General features: G+C 56.2%; 2 protein-coding genes across 7 annotated transcripts in view; one reads left to right on the forward strand and one right to left on the reverse strand.

Moving 5' to 3' along the window:
* Window positions 1-10,091, forward strand: part of CCDC153 (coiled-coil domain containing 153) — a 23,668-nt gene extending 13,577 nt beyond the window's left edge. For all 4 annotated transcript variants that reach the window (XM_050922068.1, XM_050922071.1, XM_050922070.1 and 1 more), the window contains exons 3-8: window positions 662-727; window positions 2,051-2,170; window positions 3,249-3,341; window positions 4,304-4,434; window positions 4,775-5,010; window positions 10,014-10,091. In XM_050922068.1, the coding sequence (XP_050778025.1) occupies window positions 662-727; window positions 2,051-2,170; window positions 3,249-3,341; window positions 4,304-4,434; window positions 4,775-4,903 (539 nt within the window). In that variant the 3' untranslated portion in view covers window positions 4,904-5,010; window positions 10,014-10,091. The remainder of the gene's footprint in view (window positions 1-661; window positions 728-2,050; window positions 2,171-3,248; window positions 3,342-4,303; window positions 4,435-4,774; window positions 5,011-10,013) is intronic.
* The window catches only part of NHERF4 (NHERF family PDZ scaffold protein 4), a 24,436-nt gene extending 7,803 nt beyond the window's left edge, over window positions 1-16,633 (reverse strand). Inside the window, exons 1-10 of one of the 3 annotated variants that reach the window (XM_050922060.1) lie at window positions 16,131-16,633; window positions 14,460-14,487; window positions 13,612-13,676; window positions 12,310-12,521; window positions 11,521-11,707; window positions 11,219-11,355; window positions 9,980-10,184; window positions 9,420-9,616; window positions 8,968-9,171; window positions 7,883-8,146 (exon numbers count right to left, since the gene is read on the reverse strand). In XM_050922060.1, coding sequence (XP_050778017.1) covers window positions 7,883-8,146; window positions 8,968-9,171; window positions 9,420-9,616; window positions 9,980-10,184; window positions 11,219-11,355; window positions 11,521-11,707; window positions 12,310-12,521; window positions 13,612-13,676; window positions 14,460-14,487; window positions 16,131-16,146 — 1,515 coding nt within the window. In that variant the 5' untranslated portion in view covers window positions 16,147-16,633. Of the gene's footprint in view, window positions 1-6,241; window positions 6,782-7,882; window positions 8,147-8,967; window positions 9,172-9,419; window positions 9,617-9,979; window positions 10,185-11,218; window positions 11,356-11,520; window positions 11,708-12,309; window positions 12,522-13,611; window positions 13,677-14,459 lie in introns of those variants that run through there. The other 2 variants (XM_050922061.1, XM_050922059.1) reach the window with 2 other exon arrangements.
* Between the last annotated feature and the right edge of the window lie 99 nt (window positions 16,634-16,732).

Genomic DNA, 16,732 nt, shown 5'->3' on the forward strand with positions numbered 1-16,732 from the left:
GACAGGATGCTGGAAGACTGCTAGGCACACATTTGTGGAGGGACCTCCTCAGCACGTACATGTCCAGGAGACCCCGCTTTAGCCAATGTCCGTGAAATATAACCGCCCGATTCCAAGGGAAATGGTCGGGGTAGTCCCAGGCATGCATTCCCTATGGCTGCCACAAGGAGAGTATCCAAAAGTGGCATAGGAACAGTTAGAGCATTGCCCTGGCTTTTTTCCAATTGATGACCCAAGGGATGGTTCACAGGCCCTGGTTCCTACACTGAGGCAAGTCTGATTCAAATGCAAAACTGTTCCTAGCTTTCACATGGCAGGAGGGTAGGCGAGTGCTATGGGCCAGACTGTCCAAAGAGCACCCTTCCCTGCCTAGCCCGAGTCAGGCCCTTGCCGTTTTGAAAATCTGGCCCTAAGCGTCATAGCAGGAGTCACTGGAGGCTGAGCGCTGTTGAAAATCTGGCTCTTATTTAGATGCTTAAATGGGAGTGGAGATCTTTGGAAAATCTGGCCGTTTGTTGTTCCTGAACCCTTGAAAATCCAGCTGCAGGGTGGGTGAGGAGCCAGGATTCCAGTCCCGTGCATGGCCATGCTTATCTGGAGCTTGTCTCATCCTCTGCGTCAGATTGGCAATAACAGTCTCTCTTTCGCTTGCTTGCTGCAGAAAATGAAGTGGAGGAGAAATACAGGAAAGCAGCCCTGGAGGTCGACATCCTCAAAGAGCACCTAGGTAAAAGCCTCATCTCTTTCTTTGGGACATGTGTCCTGCTACAGTGGGGACAGGTAACAGGTGGAGGACTGGACTGAGGGGATGTTTTCTTCCTTCAGAGGAGAAACAACTGCTGGGAGCTACCGAGTTTCCCATATAGGATCAATCACTATCCCTCTGCAGAACTGCCTGCTTTCATGGTAACGAGCCCAGTGCTGCTTTCAGTTACACCAGTGTAAATCAGCAGTAACACCAGCAAGGTTTCTGCCGCTGTATGTTAGACCAGAGTCAGGCCTATTGATTTGTATCTCCCCAGCCCCTTTCCACTTAAAGGCCTTCAAAACTGTTTTATAGATTATGCCTAGGAGTCCCTCCCCTACCCCTGGAATGCAGCCACCCCTGGGGTGGAACCCAGCCTCTGTTTCACCAGGTGCAGTAATGCTGTGCAACAGCTTAGGACAGGAAGTGAAGAAAATTTCCCATTGCTATTGAAACTGCAAGGGAGAATTTTAGGGAAGCAGGATGTACTCGGCCAAGGATAATTAACCATGGGAACAACTTACCAAGGGTTACGGTGGCTGCTTTTCCACCGCCAGAATTTTAGAAAAACACTGAGTCTTGATGTACAAACAATGTGCTCTAGTTCAAAACTGGTGTTAATTCAGGGAAGTTGTGTGGCCCATCTAGCCAGGAGCTCAGACGTAGTGATCACAGTGGGCCCTGCTGGCCTTACAATCTATGACTGAATCTGTGAATTTGGCCAATCAAGCAGGGTTAGTAACCTGGGCCCAGATCCTCAGAGGTATTTAAGTGTCTAACTCCCATTGAAATTGGTGGATGTTTGGTGCTTAAATTCCTTTGACTATCTGAGCCCTAGGGCTCGGGGAAAGTGCAAAGACCGGTTGATGACCACAGGTGGTCAGGACCTTGGTTCTCCATCAGTGCTGGAAGATGACACATCCAGCAGTACATCGCCCCCGCCCCCCCTGCCCGCCCACCCCATGATGTTGTGATCACAACTGATACCTTGCACTGAATCAGCACCACCCCGGGCAGCTCCAGAGGGCTCAATGCAAGTGCTGTGAAGCTCAGCTCTTAACCGTTAGCAGCGGCCCTCTGAGCATGAGGCACGGAAGACGGTAGAGAAGTGCCAGGTATTATGGCCCTTCGCACTCCCTATGGATCCAGTCCTGCTCTCACATGGAAGTGTGTAGGGGTGTCCCTTCCCCAAATTCACAGACTCCGGGGGCAACATTGCCGGATATCCGCTTGGGGGGCAGCGCATCAGGGGAGGGGAGGAGGTTCCATCCTCTCTGTTGAGCTATGCATCTCCGCGGCTGGCAGCCCTCCGGAGGGACGTGGCCAGGGAGGCAAAGGCTGACAGCGAAGGACTCAAGCAGAGGCTGGTGCAGCTGGAGCAGGAGCTGGAGATGTCGCGGGACGACAAGAAAGACATTTACGAAGGTGAGGGGGTGGGGCGCTGTTGCCTAGTGCTTGTGGGGTGTGGCATCCTGCTGCTTTAAGAGGGAACCCCTCCATGCTTCTTCAGCACCGCCTGGTGGGGAAGCGGCTGGGAGATGATAGCGGGTGCCTACAGCTGGCTGCTGGCCAAAGCTTGAGGGCTGCCTGAACCCCCAATGTTCTTCCTAGGCAGGCAGAGGCAGCTGCAGCCAAAGGCCATGTGTTGAATTCCCTCCAGACCCCTGGCTGCCCCTCAGTTGTCCCAAAGAAATGGAACACAGCTGGCCTTGTGGACAAACTCCCATTGCTCCCCCACAGCCATCCCTACCTGGGGCTGCATTGTTCTTTGGAGGCCCCTCCCATCCCACGCTGCCCATCCCCGCAGAGCAGCGCCCCCCTGGTTCTATTGGCCGTACGCACCCTGTGAGTCGGGAGCTGACGCACCCCCAGCGGTGGGCTGAAGAGCCTTAACCTTTGTCCCCAGGTCTGGACTGTAGGCTCCCGTCACGTGGAGGGCCTCCACTGGCCTTTTCCATTAGCAAACGCTTCCCTCTTCAATAGCTCTAACCCCTGCCAGGGCCTTTTCTTGAAGGTAACGCTCAGCCAGTGGGGGAGTGGTCTGAGCAGTACCTAAACCCTACATTGATTTGGCTCCCTGCAGCTGGACTTATGGGCAAAATGCCCCGCTGGGGCTCTCTTCTGCACATACAGTCCTCCTGCCCTTTGGTGCTCGTGGGAGGAGCTGATGTCTCTCACAAGGAGGCATTCTGCAAGGCTGAGAGGGACAGATGGTTCAGTGGTTAACCTGAGACTTGGGTGTAATCCCCTGCTTTGCCACAGCCTCCCTGTGAGACCATGGGCCTGTCCCTTAGTCTCCCCACCCCCAAAATGGGGTAATAGCCATGCTCTGCCTCCCAGGGTGAGGATTGAAACATTACAGAAGGGGGCAGGCATGGGCCCTGAGAAAAGCCTGTAACAGACAGGAGGGGAGTGTGCCTGCTGGGGTGCTGTTTTCTCCCTCTTGAAGAGTCACCACGTTTGGCACCTTCCTCTCCCCATCCTTGTGCCCTGGGACCCGCAGAGATGATCCGGCAGTACCAGGAGCTCCAGCAGCAGACAGAGACCCGCATACAGGAACTGGAGACCGAGACAAAGCAGCTACAGAAGCAGCTCGGTAGGGCATCCTGACACTCTGGGATGGAGAGGTGACCGAGGCCGGTGGGGACACACGCGTTGGCCAGCAGGGAATTTCTGAGACACGTTGTCACCTGCTGAATGGCAATTCTGGGAATGTGGTTCTCTCTGGGACCGGCGTCATTTCCCTTGCAGGCTTAGTTGTGCCCTTGGAATCCAGACTGGGACCTCTTCCATCCAAAGGGAACAGTAAACAGCGGGATCCCATCTTTGATCTCATAGCCTGGGCGCCTCTCAGCCCTGCACTCTCTGCCGACATCAGTGGGAGAAGAGCTCTTCTCCGCCCTCCCCAACCCCTCATAGCCCCTGCAGTGCTAGGAGAGCGAGCTGATTCTGCTCTGCCTCATGCATCAGCTATAGGGAAATCCCGCATGCAGAACCCCCCTTCCCCACTGAGTGACAAACCACCTCTGCCCAGGGCTCTCTGCTCAGGCACCCCCTGCTGCAGTCAGATAGCAATGGAGCCTTTGACCGTGTGGTTCCTAGGGGTTGGAACTCCCCCACTGCTCCCTCCTCAAAACTGTCTCATGCCAGTTCCTCTCCTCCTTTTGGAAAAGCCTCTCAACCCCTTCCCAAGGTGTGCACTGGTCTCCACGCTGCTGGGCCTCACCTGGGTGAGCTCCTCGCCCCTGGGCTTGTCCTGGTGCTGTTTAGGGAATGCCTTCTCTCCACACTCTGCCAAAAATGTGATGCCCAGCACCCTGTGCCCAGGGCAGAGAGCACTTTGTCATTGACACAATCGCTGTGGTGCATTCACCTGCTCATCTGCCCACAAGGTCAGGCCAGCCCCAGATCCAGTCCTGATTCTTCACCTCCTACCCCCTGCAGCTGAGATGTCTAGGCTCCTGTGCTGGGCTCTGCTGCCTGCCATCTCCTGCAGCTATTCAGCATTCCCACTCCACTGCCCTCCTCCTCTCACTGTCTAGTGTCTCTCCCTGGCAGCAACGTGCCGTGAGGATATCCAGCAGGCCCGGGTGGAGAGAGAGCAGGTGCTGGGGGAGAAGGACCAGACCATCGCTGAACTGCAGGGCAAAATCAATGCCATGGAGACAGAGTATGAAAAGATCCTGCACGTGAGTCACTGTACCAGGGGTCTGACACAATGCCTGGAGGGTGGGATAGCCCAGTCGGACCAGGCCAGGGATTGGGCTGGAAGATTCTCCCTCTTCTTAGAGGAACCTGCCAGCCTTGCTCCACAAAGGTGGGGGGTTTTATTTCCAGTTAACCAGAGACACAGAGGAAGAGTGGCTACCTGCTGGTATCTACTCCAGGTGTTCCCAGGGTGTGCCCCTCTGCAGCATCTAGGCACCCAGCTCCCGAGCCTCCCCACTAGACCCCTAACCCCCTGCCCCAGACAAGGTGCCTGCTTAGCAGCTGTTGTTCACCTGTTGCTTCTCTGCTCTCTCCTTCCAGGGCAGCCTGGACCGAGTCCTTTCCAAGCTGGCAGTCGCCCAGGACTGCTGGGAGAAGGAAGCCACAGCCATGCACATGGAACACAAGGAGAGACTGCGAGAGTTCGGGCTCAATCCCCTGGAAATCTAGGGCCCTGGTTTATGCTGGGGCAAGGGGCCATGTAGACGTCCCACCATGGCCAACCACTAATCCCTCAGCTGTGGCAGCTGGGAAGTTTTGCCTGACAGGGCCAGCAGGTATTCTCCTAACTGGGGGTAGTGCGGGGGGGAAGGGGGACTTAGGTCTAGGGGAAGGACCTGAATCAACAGCCCTGGAGACTGGTGTCCTCCAGCCCCAGTGCAGCTCTCTCCACACCATGCCCAGCTCACCTTGACCTGGGCCCCCCAACTAGCAGGGAGAGAACTGTTCAGTCTCCCTGCCCCCTTTGCTCCTTGGCTTCTCTGCTGAGACCGGCCCTTCCCACTGCCCCCAAGCTCCTGTCCCTTCCCCGAGAGTCCCATCAGGTTCACTGTTTCTCAGAGTAGCTGAGGTAAATTTTTTAAATGGTTTTAATTGTGTAAAATGAGAATAGAAGGAGGAAGTGGAAGCCAGCTCCTGTGCAGCAAGAAGGATGGACAGCAGCAGCTAGGCTGGGGCTCGCAGAAGGAAAGGCCGAGGAGGGGTGGGGGGCTGAGCACAGCACAACACAAAGGCCCAGACACTCAACGAGCTAGTTGGGAACTTAGACAATGGAGGTCAGGCCCCAGGCAAAGGGAGTAACCATTTAGGGCCCTGCCTCCTGCATGCCATGCAACTGCTGACCCCACACTCTGCTCCCCCAAACCCCAGCATACACAGTGCCCCGGAGAGGCGGGCTGTGCTCTAACAGCAGTGGAGGGCACATGTGGCCCAGTCCCCTGCAGATAGAGGGGCTAGCCTGGATTCTCCCCCATTGCCAAGGAGCTGGGATCAACAGGCATCTAAAGCCCATGGCAGAGAGGTACCTGGGTGGAATTCAAGTCTCTGACCCACCGAAAGGTCCTCTCCAGCCCAGCTCTGCCTGGGCAGGGGAGACGAGGAGGCTGCTGGCAACTGCACAAGAGTTAGAATAAAAATAACCGCCCAGCCACGCACAGTCATCTCCAGGCCCCAGCAAAAGGAATGCCTGCAATAATTCACTGCCTCTGGTTAAACATCGCCAAATGCTCCCACATCTTCTCCCAGGAGTTTTTCCACCAGCCCCACAAGTCTGTAGAGCCAGCCCCACAACGCAAATGACTCCACTTTACAGCAGCAAAAAGTTTGGGTCCCCAGCACATAACTTGCTGCCATTCCTCCCCCAGGTAATTCTTCACTCTTAATTGACAGCCCAGCCCCTTGCATCTCTTGGGCCACAACCTCTCAGCAGGCAGGCAGGGTTTCACTGCCCCTAACCTCAGCATCTCTCCAAACTATGCAGCTGGGGAGGTTAACTTGTAAATGCCACAATTAGGATGCAATGCAGCAGCTTTACTGTCTCCAAACCTCCATGCTTTGTTGCAGCGCCCCCAGGTACAGCTCCTTGGCAGAGCCAGTGCTAGCAGCAAAAGGGGTGAAGAGACACAATTGTCCTTCAGTTACACATGGTGCCACTGTGTCTGTTAATAAAAAGTTGATGTGATGCCTCAGCCAGGTGTGTAATTGGTTTCCCTGAGGTGCAGGCCCCTGGGCCTCCTTGTTTCACTGACCTCACCTGTTCTGGTCCCTGCTCCCATGCTGGGCCTGCCCTTAATCTGTGAGACCAATCTCAAGAGAAATGGCAGCTTTAAAGTCCCAAGATCAGCTGATTGGTGCAGCGGCTCACCAGGAAATCAGATCAGGGGAAGAATCAAAGTGCAAGTTATCGTGCGTGCAAAATCGCGTATCCAGGGTTGGTCTGGGCAGTGGTTTGAAGCCGCTCCAGAGCTGGGATTGCGCTGAGCCCCTGGGTCCAGCACAGAGTGGCTAGAATGACTGGCTCAGTCCCTTCCATTCCTCACACCGCAGCCCCTGCATGGAACGGAGAGGGGTCAGTACCAGTCAGTTACATGGCCCTTCTGGAGACCCTGAGCATACGGGCCATCCAAAGGGAGACTGGGGAAGCAGCAGAGCTGGGGGTTCCAGGTGGCACGTGGGACAGTGAAGAGGTTTTTAAAACCATGGCATGACCTGCATGGAGGCTCCTCCCCCTTTGCTCTCACCTGCCCCGTCTCAGTCAGTTTGTAGGGGTGAGTCAAGCACAGTTTGGTTACTTCTGTCACCCCTGGCATCCCCCGCATCCTGGCATCCCCCCATGTGGCTTGGGGGCCAGATAGCAAGACAGGGACTCTGATTTCAGTCTAATAACCATGTAAATCCAGAGCAACTGAAGATAATGGAGTGACTTCAGATCTACACCAGGGGCTAGGAGGTGCAGCAAGTTCACTCGGTGTTCCTGGCCCAGGTTCTGCTCCCATGTACAATGGTGTAGGTTGGAGCAACTACACCGACTTCTAGGCAATTACAGCCAGGCAACAGAGCAGAGTCTGGCCTGTTGCATTTGTTCTGATTAACGAGTCACTGACGAGCTGGAGGGAGGCTCGAGAGGAGCGAGCAATGAAAAACCATCCCAGGTGCGGAGGGAAGAGCATGGCTGTTGAGAGCTCCTGCCATGGGAAGGGCGCAAATGCCTGGTAGGGAGAAGAGTCAGCAAGCCCTGGGCCCGGAGGAGCAACTGAGACCTTATCTGCACTGGAGGTTTTATCCCTGGGCATAGCTGGGCTGGTGCAAACATGAGTCACACCAGTGCAGGGCCTTTCGTAGCACTCCAGCTCTGCCGGCGGCTACAGACCCCAGTGCAGGGGAAGCCCTAAGGAAAGGAAAGTGGAACCTTAGGAAGGAACTCCCCTGAACCATCTCCCCACAGGCAGGGGAGGGAGCCCCATTGCTTGAGACTAAACCCCACAGCGAACCATCCTGGCCTGGCTCTTGGGCCTGCCTGGGCTAATACGACAACTCCTGCTCTGGCTTCTCCATAGAGTCTTGACCCCAGGTGAATGCACTGGCAGGGTGATGTGGAGCATGAGGAGATACATAGAAGGCAGGTGCAGGACCAGCCTTAGTCACACTCACCTGCCTAGAACCCAGCAGGGCCTTGGCCCTGGCAGCAGCAGCATCGCCGCCTTCTGCCATATCAGCTGTGACAGTGAGGTCCATCTCCCCGTAGCTCCTGAGTTGCTCCTGCTCCACCACCAGCAACGTCAGCTTCTGGCCACTCTCCTTTATCCTCCCCAGCACCTCTTCATAGCTCGCCTGCTCCACGTTCCTCCCATTGACCTCAATAATCACGTCCCCCTCCTTCAGGCCTGCTCGCTTCCCACTGCTGCCCGCGGCCACCTGGGAGACAGCAGCCATGCCGCTCAGGTGATACTCAGCCTTCACCGCCCCTCCAGCTTCTCAGCCGTGCAATCCAACGGGCAGGCCACAGAGCTGGGTCAGAGACCCCTGCCCCTGCCCATGCTGTGAGTGCGGCGTGGGAGTCACTGGCTCTACCTGTCCAACCACCAGCATGGGGTTTTGTCTGTTCAGGGCCTCCTATGCCCATTGTCCAAGGTGGGCAGGCTATACTGCAGCCTTGGGCGGCAAAGCTTTTCCGGTTAATCCTTCTAATAACCACACTAGGTGGTTCTGCCCAGCACCAGCCAACTGAAGATCCCACAGCACTTTACACATGGCCACACGGGTGAGTTAGTGAATGCAATGGGACTAGAAGCCAGGAGCCTTGGTTCCCAGCCCCCTGCTGTAACTACTCCCTTCCCCTCTCAGAGCTAGGAAGAGAACCCGGGAGTCCTGGCTCCCAGCCTACAGCCCTGCTATAACCCCTGACTCCATTCTCGTCCCAGAACTGGGAAGAGAACCCAGCAGTTCTGACTCCCACCCCCACCAAACATTGCCTCCAGCTGGGAATGAAATCACTTGTGGAGAGGCAGCTCAGGATGCCAGACATGGACAGCCAGGGACACAGAGAGGCCTGTTCCCTGCTCAGTCACTGACTTGGGGGAGAGGGGTTCTGGGCAGGGAGCCTGAGCCCTGTGAGCTACCCATGCCAGAGGACAGTGCCATCTGGAGCCTCTGGGCTCCGTATGTGGGGGACTGAGGCTGACGGGGATCATTTGGCCCACCCTGGCACTAAGGCGAAGGGCATTGAGAGGAGTTACCTGCGTGATGAAGACCCCTGGCTTGTCAGCAACAGTCTGAAGCTGGAATCCGTACCCTTCTGACCCTATGTCAAGGTGGCAGAGGCGGGGAGTGCCGTCAGGTGCCCCATTTCCCTGAGGCATGCTGGGATGGGATCCTGGGGTGGTGTGAGTGCCCGATGATGGGTGCCCATCTTCGGAGAAGAGTAGTGGGGACAACCCAATCTGGAAAACCAAGCAGGCTGAGCCTCACAGCTCCTGGGGTCCTGAGCCAGAGGAGAGCATCACCAAGGCCTCTATCTTGACATCCCACATGGCTATGAGCATACAGTGACCCAGCCCCAACACTGAATGGCAGAGGGTTCCCAGGGGGGAATTTCTGTGGGGCTGCTGCCCTCAAAGGGGGCAGGGTTGGCATCTCTCCCTGCTGCCCACCAGCCCTCACACTGCGCCACGATCCTGTCGGGACGTACCGAGCTGTAGAATTTGTCTCCATCCAGATCGATGACCAGCAATGTCACCTGGTTGCTGCCGGCACGGATCATGTCCACCACCTCCTGGTGGCATAGCCCCTCCACGCCCTCACCGTTCACAGCCAGGAGCCGGTCTCCATCCCTCATCCCCGCCCTGTCAGCTGGCAGCCCAGTATCCACCTCAGTCAGGAACTGGCCTGCACGTGTGGGGAACAGACCCAGAGAGAGAGGGAGGAAGAAAAAAGAAAGCAGAGAGGAGAGAAAAGGAAATTTGTGAGTGTGACAGAGAGAGAGAGAGAAGTTAAAATTTCTTTACTGACAGGGTCCATACTGTGGGGCTGGCCCTCTCCAGCTAATGCATTGATCCTCATGGGCAGGAGGTGATTAGGGACAACATCCCCCTTTTACAGATGGATAAACTGAGGCAGATGAGTGACCTTGGGCAAGTCCCTAAGGAGTCAGGGTCAGCATCCGGAACAGAAATCATGGCTCCCAGGCCTGTGCTCAGGCCTCTGGAATACACACTGATAGTCCTAGCTCCCCATCCTGGGCAGCCTTACCCATCATCCCTGAACTGCACTTCTCTTCCTTCAGCAGGAACCCGTAGCCGTCTGGACCTTTCACCATGTGCAGCTTCCTGGCCTTGAAGGGCAGCGTGGTGGCATCGGCCATGGCAGCTATGACCCTGACACCCTGCAGCCGGTAGAACTCCTCCGACTTGGCATCTATCACCAGCAGGGTCACTTTGCTGCCACTCTGCTTGAGCTGGCTCCGAAAGAAACACGTGTGCAGAGAGCCACGTGGGCCTGGTTAGAATCAGCGCAGGGCCCCCCGCCACCCTCTCGCAGGGCGTAAGCCATGGTAAAGCCTGGAGACCAGGGGCAGGGACAGCCCTGGGCATTGTGCCTTTACCATGCCCATCAGAACTTGTGGAGCCAGATCTTAGAGCACGGAGTGTGGGGAGAACCAGGCATTGACCTGGTGGGGAATCTCCAGGGTGATGGGCCCTTTGTCCCCTGGGAATTGTCCACTACCATCTGCTGAATGTGGAACCAGAAGGTGACTGGATCTGTGACTTTAGACCAGGGGTCGGCAACCTTTCAGAAGTGCTGTGCCGAGTTTCATTTATTCACTCTAATTTAAAGGTTGTGTGTGCCAGTAATACATTTTAATGTTTTTAGAAGGTCTCTTTGTATAAGTCTATAATATAGAACTTAACTATTGTTGTATGTCAAGTAAATAATGTTTAAGTAAAAGTAATGTTCAAGAAGCTTCATTTAAAATTCAATTAAAATGCAGAGCCCCCCGGACCAGTGGCCAGGACCCAGGCAGTGAGAGTGCCACTGAAAATCAGTTCACGTGCCGCCTTTGGTACGCGTGCCATAGATGCCTACCCCTGCTTTAGACAGACAGACAGACAGACACTGCCTGCCTTAGATGAGGCGTGATTGTGAGGGGGAGCGGGGTGGAGAAGAGGATGAAGGCCATGGGGGAGTGACAGGCAGATGAAGAGGGAAGGCAGGGACAGGAGAACAGCGGTGAAGGAAGGGCAGAGGGACAGTGACTGAGGAATGGTGAGTGGGAGTAGAGAGGCAGATGAAGGGGGCCTGATGCAGGGCAGAGAGGAGTTCAGTGATGGGTGGGTGGATGGAAGGGAGGGAATTGGGATCTAGTAAGGCAAAAGGCAGCAAGTGTCTGACAGACACGTTCCAAGGACGTGAGGGGAGACTTGGGCCAGTCCGCAACCAGGCGGCCCCTCACGTCAGCTTGGCAGTGGGATGCTATGCCTGGGCGTGTACCTTCCTGGTGAGCCGTGCGTACGTGTAGTTCCTAACGCTGGTCCCATTGAGCTCGAGCAGCCAGGAGTCAGAAGGGACACCTGCTTTATCCGCTGGGCTGTCGCTCGTGACGGACAGCCAGAACGTGCCCTTCACACCTGCATGGAGAGCAGAGCAAAGAAAATGGGACAGTGCTGGGAGGCTCAGCTGTCCCTGGGGCGGGGAGGCGTCCCGCACCGGGAGGCCCAGCTGGCCCTGCCATGGGAAGCAGGCAGTGGAATACACACAGGAAGTACTGGCAGGGTTTTGACGTTTTCTTTTACCTTCTGGAGCTGAAACACTGAAGCCGAAGCCACTTTTGTCCTTCACGACGTGGCAGAGCCGTGGCCTGGTGTGGCCTGGCAGCAGCTCTGCCAGGTTCTTGTCGAGGGCTTTTGCGACTTCGTAGGCATTGCCATCCAGGACTGCAATAGCCACCTGGTTACCACTGGCCTTGATCTTCTGCACCACCTGCAAGAGGGCCCACACACATGGGCCCAGGGCCAAGGGCTCCAAACACAGGTCTTGGGAGGGTTGTCATGCTGGCAGGCAGAACTAAACGGACAGTCCTGGAGACACTAGTCCTCTGTTTGGCCACAGGACAGGGAGAACCTGGGCTGCAGCAAGACAAGCTTCCCAACCCTGCCCTGCCAATGTGACTCCCCCTGCTAGGATAGAGAAGGGGGCTCTGCCTTCACAGTCTGCTCAAGCTTTGGGCTAATGCTGCCAGCAAGGGGCCAGGTGGAGTGATCATTTTCATGCTGTGGACATTAGGAATCGAGCTGAGACCCAGGAAACTCATTTCATGGGAGCCACCAACTGCTCTTGGGAGACAAACATGAACCAAAGCCCAGGTCCCAATACATTGGAGCTCCAGGGGAGTTCGGTTCTGGAGCCAGATGTTACGGCTTAGGCCCATGCCAGGTCTCTGCTGGCTCCTACCATGGACAATCAGAAGGGTATGGTGTGGGGCAGCCAGTGCCTCATGGCAGTTCACCCCGTTAACCAGGCTGAGTTGATAGTGCTAGTCACAGACCTCGATGCTCAGCCCTGCCCACCAGCCCACGCCTTACCCTGAAGTGCTCCATGTTGTCCACATATTCACCATTCACCTCCAGGATCCGGTCCCCATCCTGCAGGCCCCTGCGCTGGGCCATCCCCCCGCACACAACCTGCCGGATGATGTGCCCCTTGTACCCCACCTCCTCACATAGGCAGAACCCAAAGCTCTCCCCATTGCCCTTGGTGAGCAGGTAGAACCGTGGCTTCTCTGCACCTTCTGTATCTGAGGGGAGAACAGAGCCTGTGAGTGCCATGTGGTACCCAGGCTGCCACCGTGGAGGGGGACATGGGTAGGCACTATGTGGGGAATCAGTAAGTGTGTAGAGCTATTAACGAACTGGGGTACCCTCCCTTCCCATGCACACCCCCTCTGGGGAGTCTTAGCCATTCAGGTTTACTAGAGAGAGGCAGGATTCCGCCTCATCCGGGCCAGGTGGGATTCTAGTCTCTACTCAGTCTTGTACCAGTTGGACGCTCACGAGCCTGTGTGTGTACCGGGCTGTGTCTTTGTGCACCTATCTCAGGCACTTCTGCATATTCATATCATATGGATAGTGTCAGGACACATATATCTGCATACACGTCTGCCTGTGCTTATGCACCTGCCTGGACCGCTGTGTACATGCAGACACATATGAGTCTCATGTGTCTGCGCCCGCAGGTTTTCGTATCACACTGTGGGTGCATATGCACCCACATGCACACCTCCCTGCATATGAATGCACAGCCCGCTGCACTTGCATGTGATTGCCTCCCAGCAGGGACTTGTCCCCTCTCTGGTTTCTCCTCATCCTTCTACATGTGGGGGGAGGGTCACTGGGGTCAGGGCTCCTTCCGTTTGGTTTTGCCAGAAGCAGAGAAGAGACTCACTGAACCTTACACCCAACAAAAAGACTGCATGCAAGCTGGCCTCAGTCCAGGTCTCTGCCCCCCCTTGCAGAGGGGTGTGGGTGCAGTGCAGGCAAGGGTCTCCAGTCCAAGTGTGTGGGGGTGGGGGGCTGTTGGCAGGTGTCTCAAACATGGAGGGCTCAGGAGAGGGGACTCCTCCTTCTACATGGAATCTAAGTGCCCAAGAAGCATCAGCTATGAACAGTTCTGGTCACCCATGGGGCTGCAAGATGACCTGCTGGTGGGCGGTCTCACTCTACAGGTCTTGTCCACCCGCCGCCTACCCCGCCAAACCCCCCCCCCCCCCATGAACACAGCGCCCAGCCTGGCCCTGGAGGGAAGGGATGCTGCTGGGCCTAGTTTCTTCTGTTCGCTCGTGAAGAGGAACAACCCCACCCCACAGCAAGCCCAGGGCTGCTGCTTACCGGAGTCCTCTGCCAGTGACAGGGCTGGGTTATCAATCCCATCTTTGGGGTTGAATTCAAATTTCCTGAAATGATACAAGAAGAAAGAAAGTCAATCTACAGCAGCCAGACCCATTGGGTCCACTCCAGCTCAGTGTGCCATGACATCACACCCCAGCCACATGGGCAGCAGCTGGCCTGGGCCCCTGCTGCAGGGAATCCCAGCCCCATCCTGCTGGGAGCCCAAAATTTCTAGGGGAGCAGGCAGGAGGGAGATCCATCTGCTGTCTTCTTCCTTGGAAGAATCTTGCCCACAGGCTCCAGTGATCATATAGAAATGGAGGGGAGGGAGAGGGACTCTGGAAGGCAAGGCAGTGGGATGCTTCAGGGTATGAGATGATCTTCTCAGGGGTCAGGAAGGAATCTTCTCACACCCCTTCCATGCAGCATGGCACAACCAGCCAGGTACTGTGCTGCCTTCCCTTGTAGCATCCAATATTGGCTGCAGCCAGAGGCAGCAGACCACAAGTCCAGTCCTGCATAGAAAGCACTCTCTTCCTATTGCAATGGGTGACTGGTGTGTCTGTACACCATCCAACCTCTGAATCAGAAATGCTCAGCTGCATGTCATGGCCCCCATACGGCTAACAGCTAGGGGACATTCACCTTTGGCCTGAGCTTTTGGAGCAAGGGGTGTCCTCACTGTGCCCGAGAAGTTCCCAGGAGCCCCTGGGAACTGTGAAGTCCCACATGCTCGTGGAATTGTCACACTCCCACACACAGGCACAGGAAGCAGTTGGCATGAGACCAGGAAGCCACCCTTAGGAGACCAGCAATACCCAAGTGTACAGGAGTAGCTCAGCACTTACAGGGTTAGCTCCTTGGTATCCTCAAGTCCTGCAGAAGAAAAGGCTCTGAGGTCAGACGGTCTCTCTAGTAGCCATGACATTTCCCTCGCCTGGGCTGCATTCACATGCCCACCCCCTGCCTGGGGCTAGCAGACCCTGCTCCAGCACATGCCCCAAGACACTGCCATGCACTCACCAAGGAAGGGCCCCACAGGGACACCAACTCAGCCTCTTATGGCTAGTCCCCTTCCAGGGGCTGTAAGCAGAGCCCAGATTAGATGGGCACAAACACAGCTCAGGTGCCTCCTTTCCCACAGGCTGGACCCAGCGCCCATTTCAGGTGGACGCCAGTTCCTGGGCTTGTCAGGAAGGGAGGGAGCCTTGTCCTTGTGCACCCTCCTGCCTGCTTCTTGCTCGTGTGATGTGGATGCCCTGGGGAGGCACAAGCACCAGGTGAAATGGGGATGGGGGGAGCAGGAACCCTAAGTTGGGATCAATGAATCAGATGCATTTTGGAGGACCACAGCCTCCTAAGCAGCAGCTCTCTGCTGTGGAGCCAGCTGTGCGCGCAGGAGATGGCGGGGGGAAGGGAGTCAGGGGCATGTGTGAACACTTCCCTCCCACCTCTTGCAAGGTTTTTGTATTTGCTCAAAGTTGCATAGGCCATGGAGCCAGCGGGGGAGAGGGGGTTAAGCAGCGTTCCTCTCAACTTAGTCAGCATTGCTCCAATTGTGACATCTCAACGTCACTGAAATTTGACTGGGCCACCCCTCCAACCAGATTGTCCAGATAGAGGGGCAGAGGGTGCTGTACGGCCTTCCCCTGTAGCATCAGATATTACTCCTCTGTTCCCGTATGGCATAGCAGAGGGGAGCCTGCCAAGAACGTGACTTCTGGCAGCCCTGGCTCACGCACTGTGTGGGGAAGAGAGGGGATACAGGAGATCTGGAGCATCTGCAGGTGGAGGGGCTGTCAGTGACTGGAATTTGACCCGCTGATCCCGCCCCAAGAAATAGCTGAAGTGCTGCCATTGCTCCCTGGCTAACTGAGGCTCAGTGCAAGGAGTCCAACCAGCAGGGAGGCAGCTCTGGGGGTGCAGTCTGGACCTGTTCTAGCCAGTGGCACTTACCTCTGCATTTCTGAGCAGCAGAACGCATCTCACAGCCTTCACCTCCACTTAACTGGGTACTTACTACCCCGCCCACCCTGGCCTGCTGCTGCAGGAAGCTGGCCGGGAAGCAAGGAAGGAATGAAACAAGGCCTGAGCTGTGGTGCTCATAGCCAGGGACACACTGTTCTCAGGGTCAGTAGGGGTCAGGTCTGGGCCTTTGCGGGAGGCAGGACAAGAGGGCAATGGGGTTTAGGGACAAGGGCAGAGAGTAATTCCTCAGGGAAAATGCCCTAAGCCCCCAAAATACCAGCCCGAGAGAGCCAGCCCTAGAGAACCCACAATCCCATGGAACTGGGGGGGCTACCTAGAACCCCCAAATGATGAGTCATCTGTCTCTCCGGATGTCACCAGGACCCCCAAGAATCCTTGCAGCCACCCACCCCCACCAGAGGTCTGTGAAGAAAGCCACAGGTCCTTGGTTGTGTGTTGGGAGGTGCGGGGGGTGGTGGGCAGGTTCCTCAGAATCAACCCCCTTCTCCCCCTGCTGCTTCCCACCCCAGCCATAAGCCTCAGCTCCTTACCTTGCTTTTGCTTCATGGCTGTGGCGACGGTGCAAGGTACAGCGTGAAGTGGCAGGTGAAGCTGGTGTCCCCGCCTCCTCCAAGACTGCACTGGTTTAATATTTAAACAAGGCAGGAGTCTTCCCCTGCACCCATGAGTCTCAGCAAGAGGGAACAGCTCCCCTCCGCTGACCCCTCCAGGTCACACCTCAGCCAGCCCAGCAGTAGGGGGCCATGGGGTGAATGGACTTGGCCAAGGTCACGCAGCAAGTCAGTGGCGGAGCTGGGAATGGAACCCAGGAGATCAGGCTCCCAGTTCCAACTATTAAAACACACACCCTCCTCAGGACATAAAGAGAAGCTGGGAATCCGGGCTGCCTAGTTCAGGCTTCTCTCTCAGTCTCCATGGCCCATTCAATCCTTGCCCTCTGCTGAGGTGGTCAATGGTGGTTGGTGGGTTCTATGGATCAGCACCCCCTGACCCAGTTCACACCGGACACCAGACAGCTGTCCAGAGGAATTACTCTAGTCACTGTGGTCCCAGGCCAGTGTGGAGAAGGGACCCTGGAGGGGAAAGGCTCCACGGTCCACTCCACAACCCAGCTGAGGCAGCCAGGCCAGCC

This window comes from Gopherus flavomarginatus, chromosome 13 (assembly GCF_025201925.1).
Source record: "Gopherus flavomarginatus isolate rGopFla2 chromosome 13, rGopFla2.mat.asm, whole genome shotgun sequence".
NCBI classification, from domain to species: Eukaryota; Metazoa; Chordata; order Testudines; family Testudinidae; genus Gopherus; species Gopherus flavomarginatus.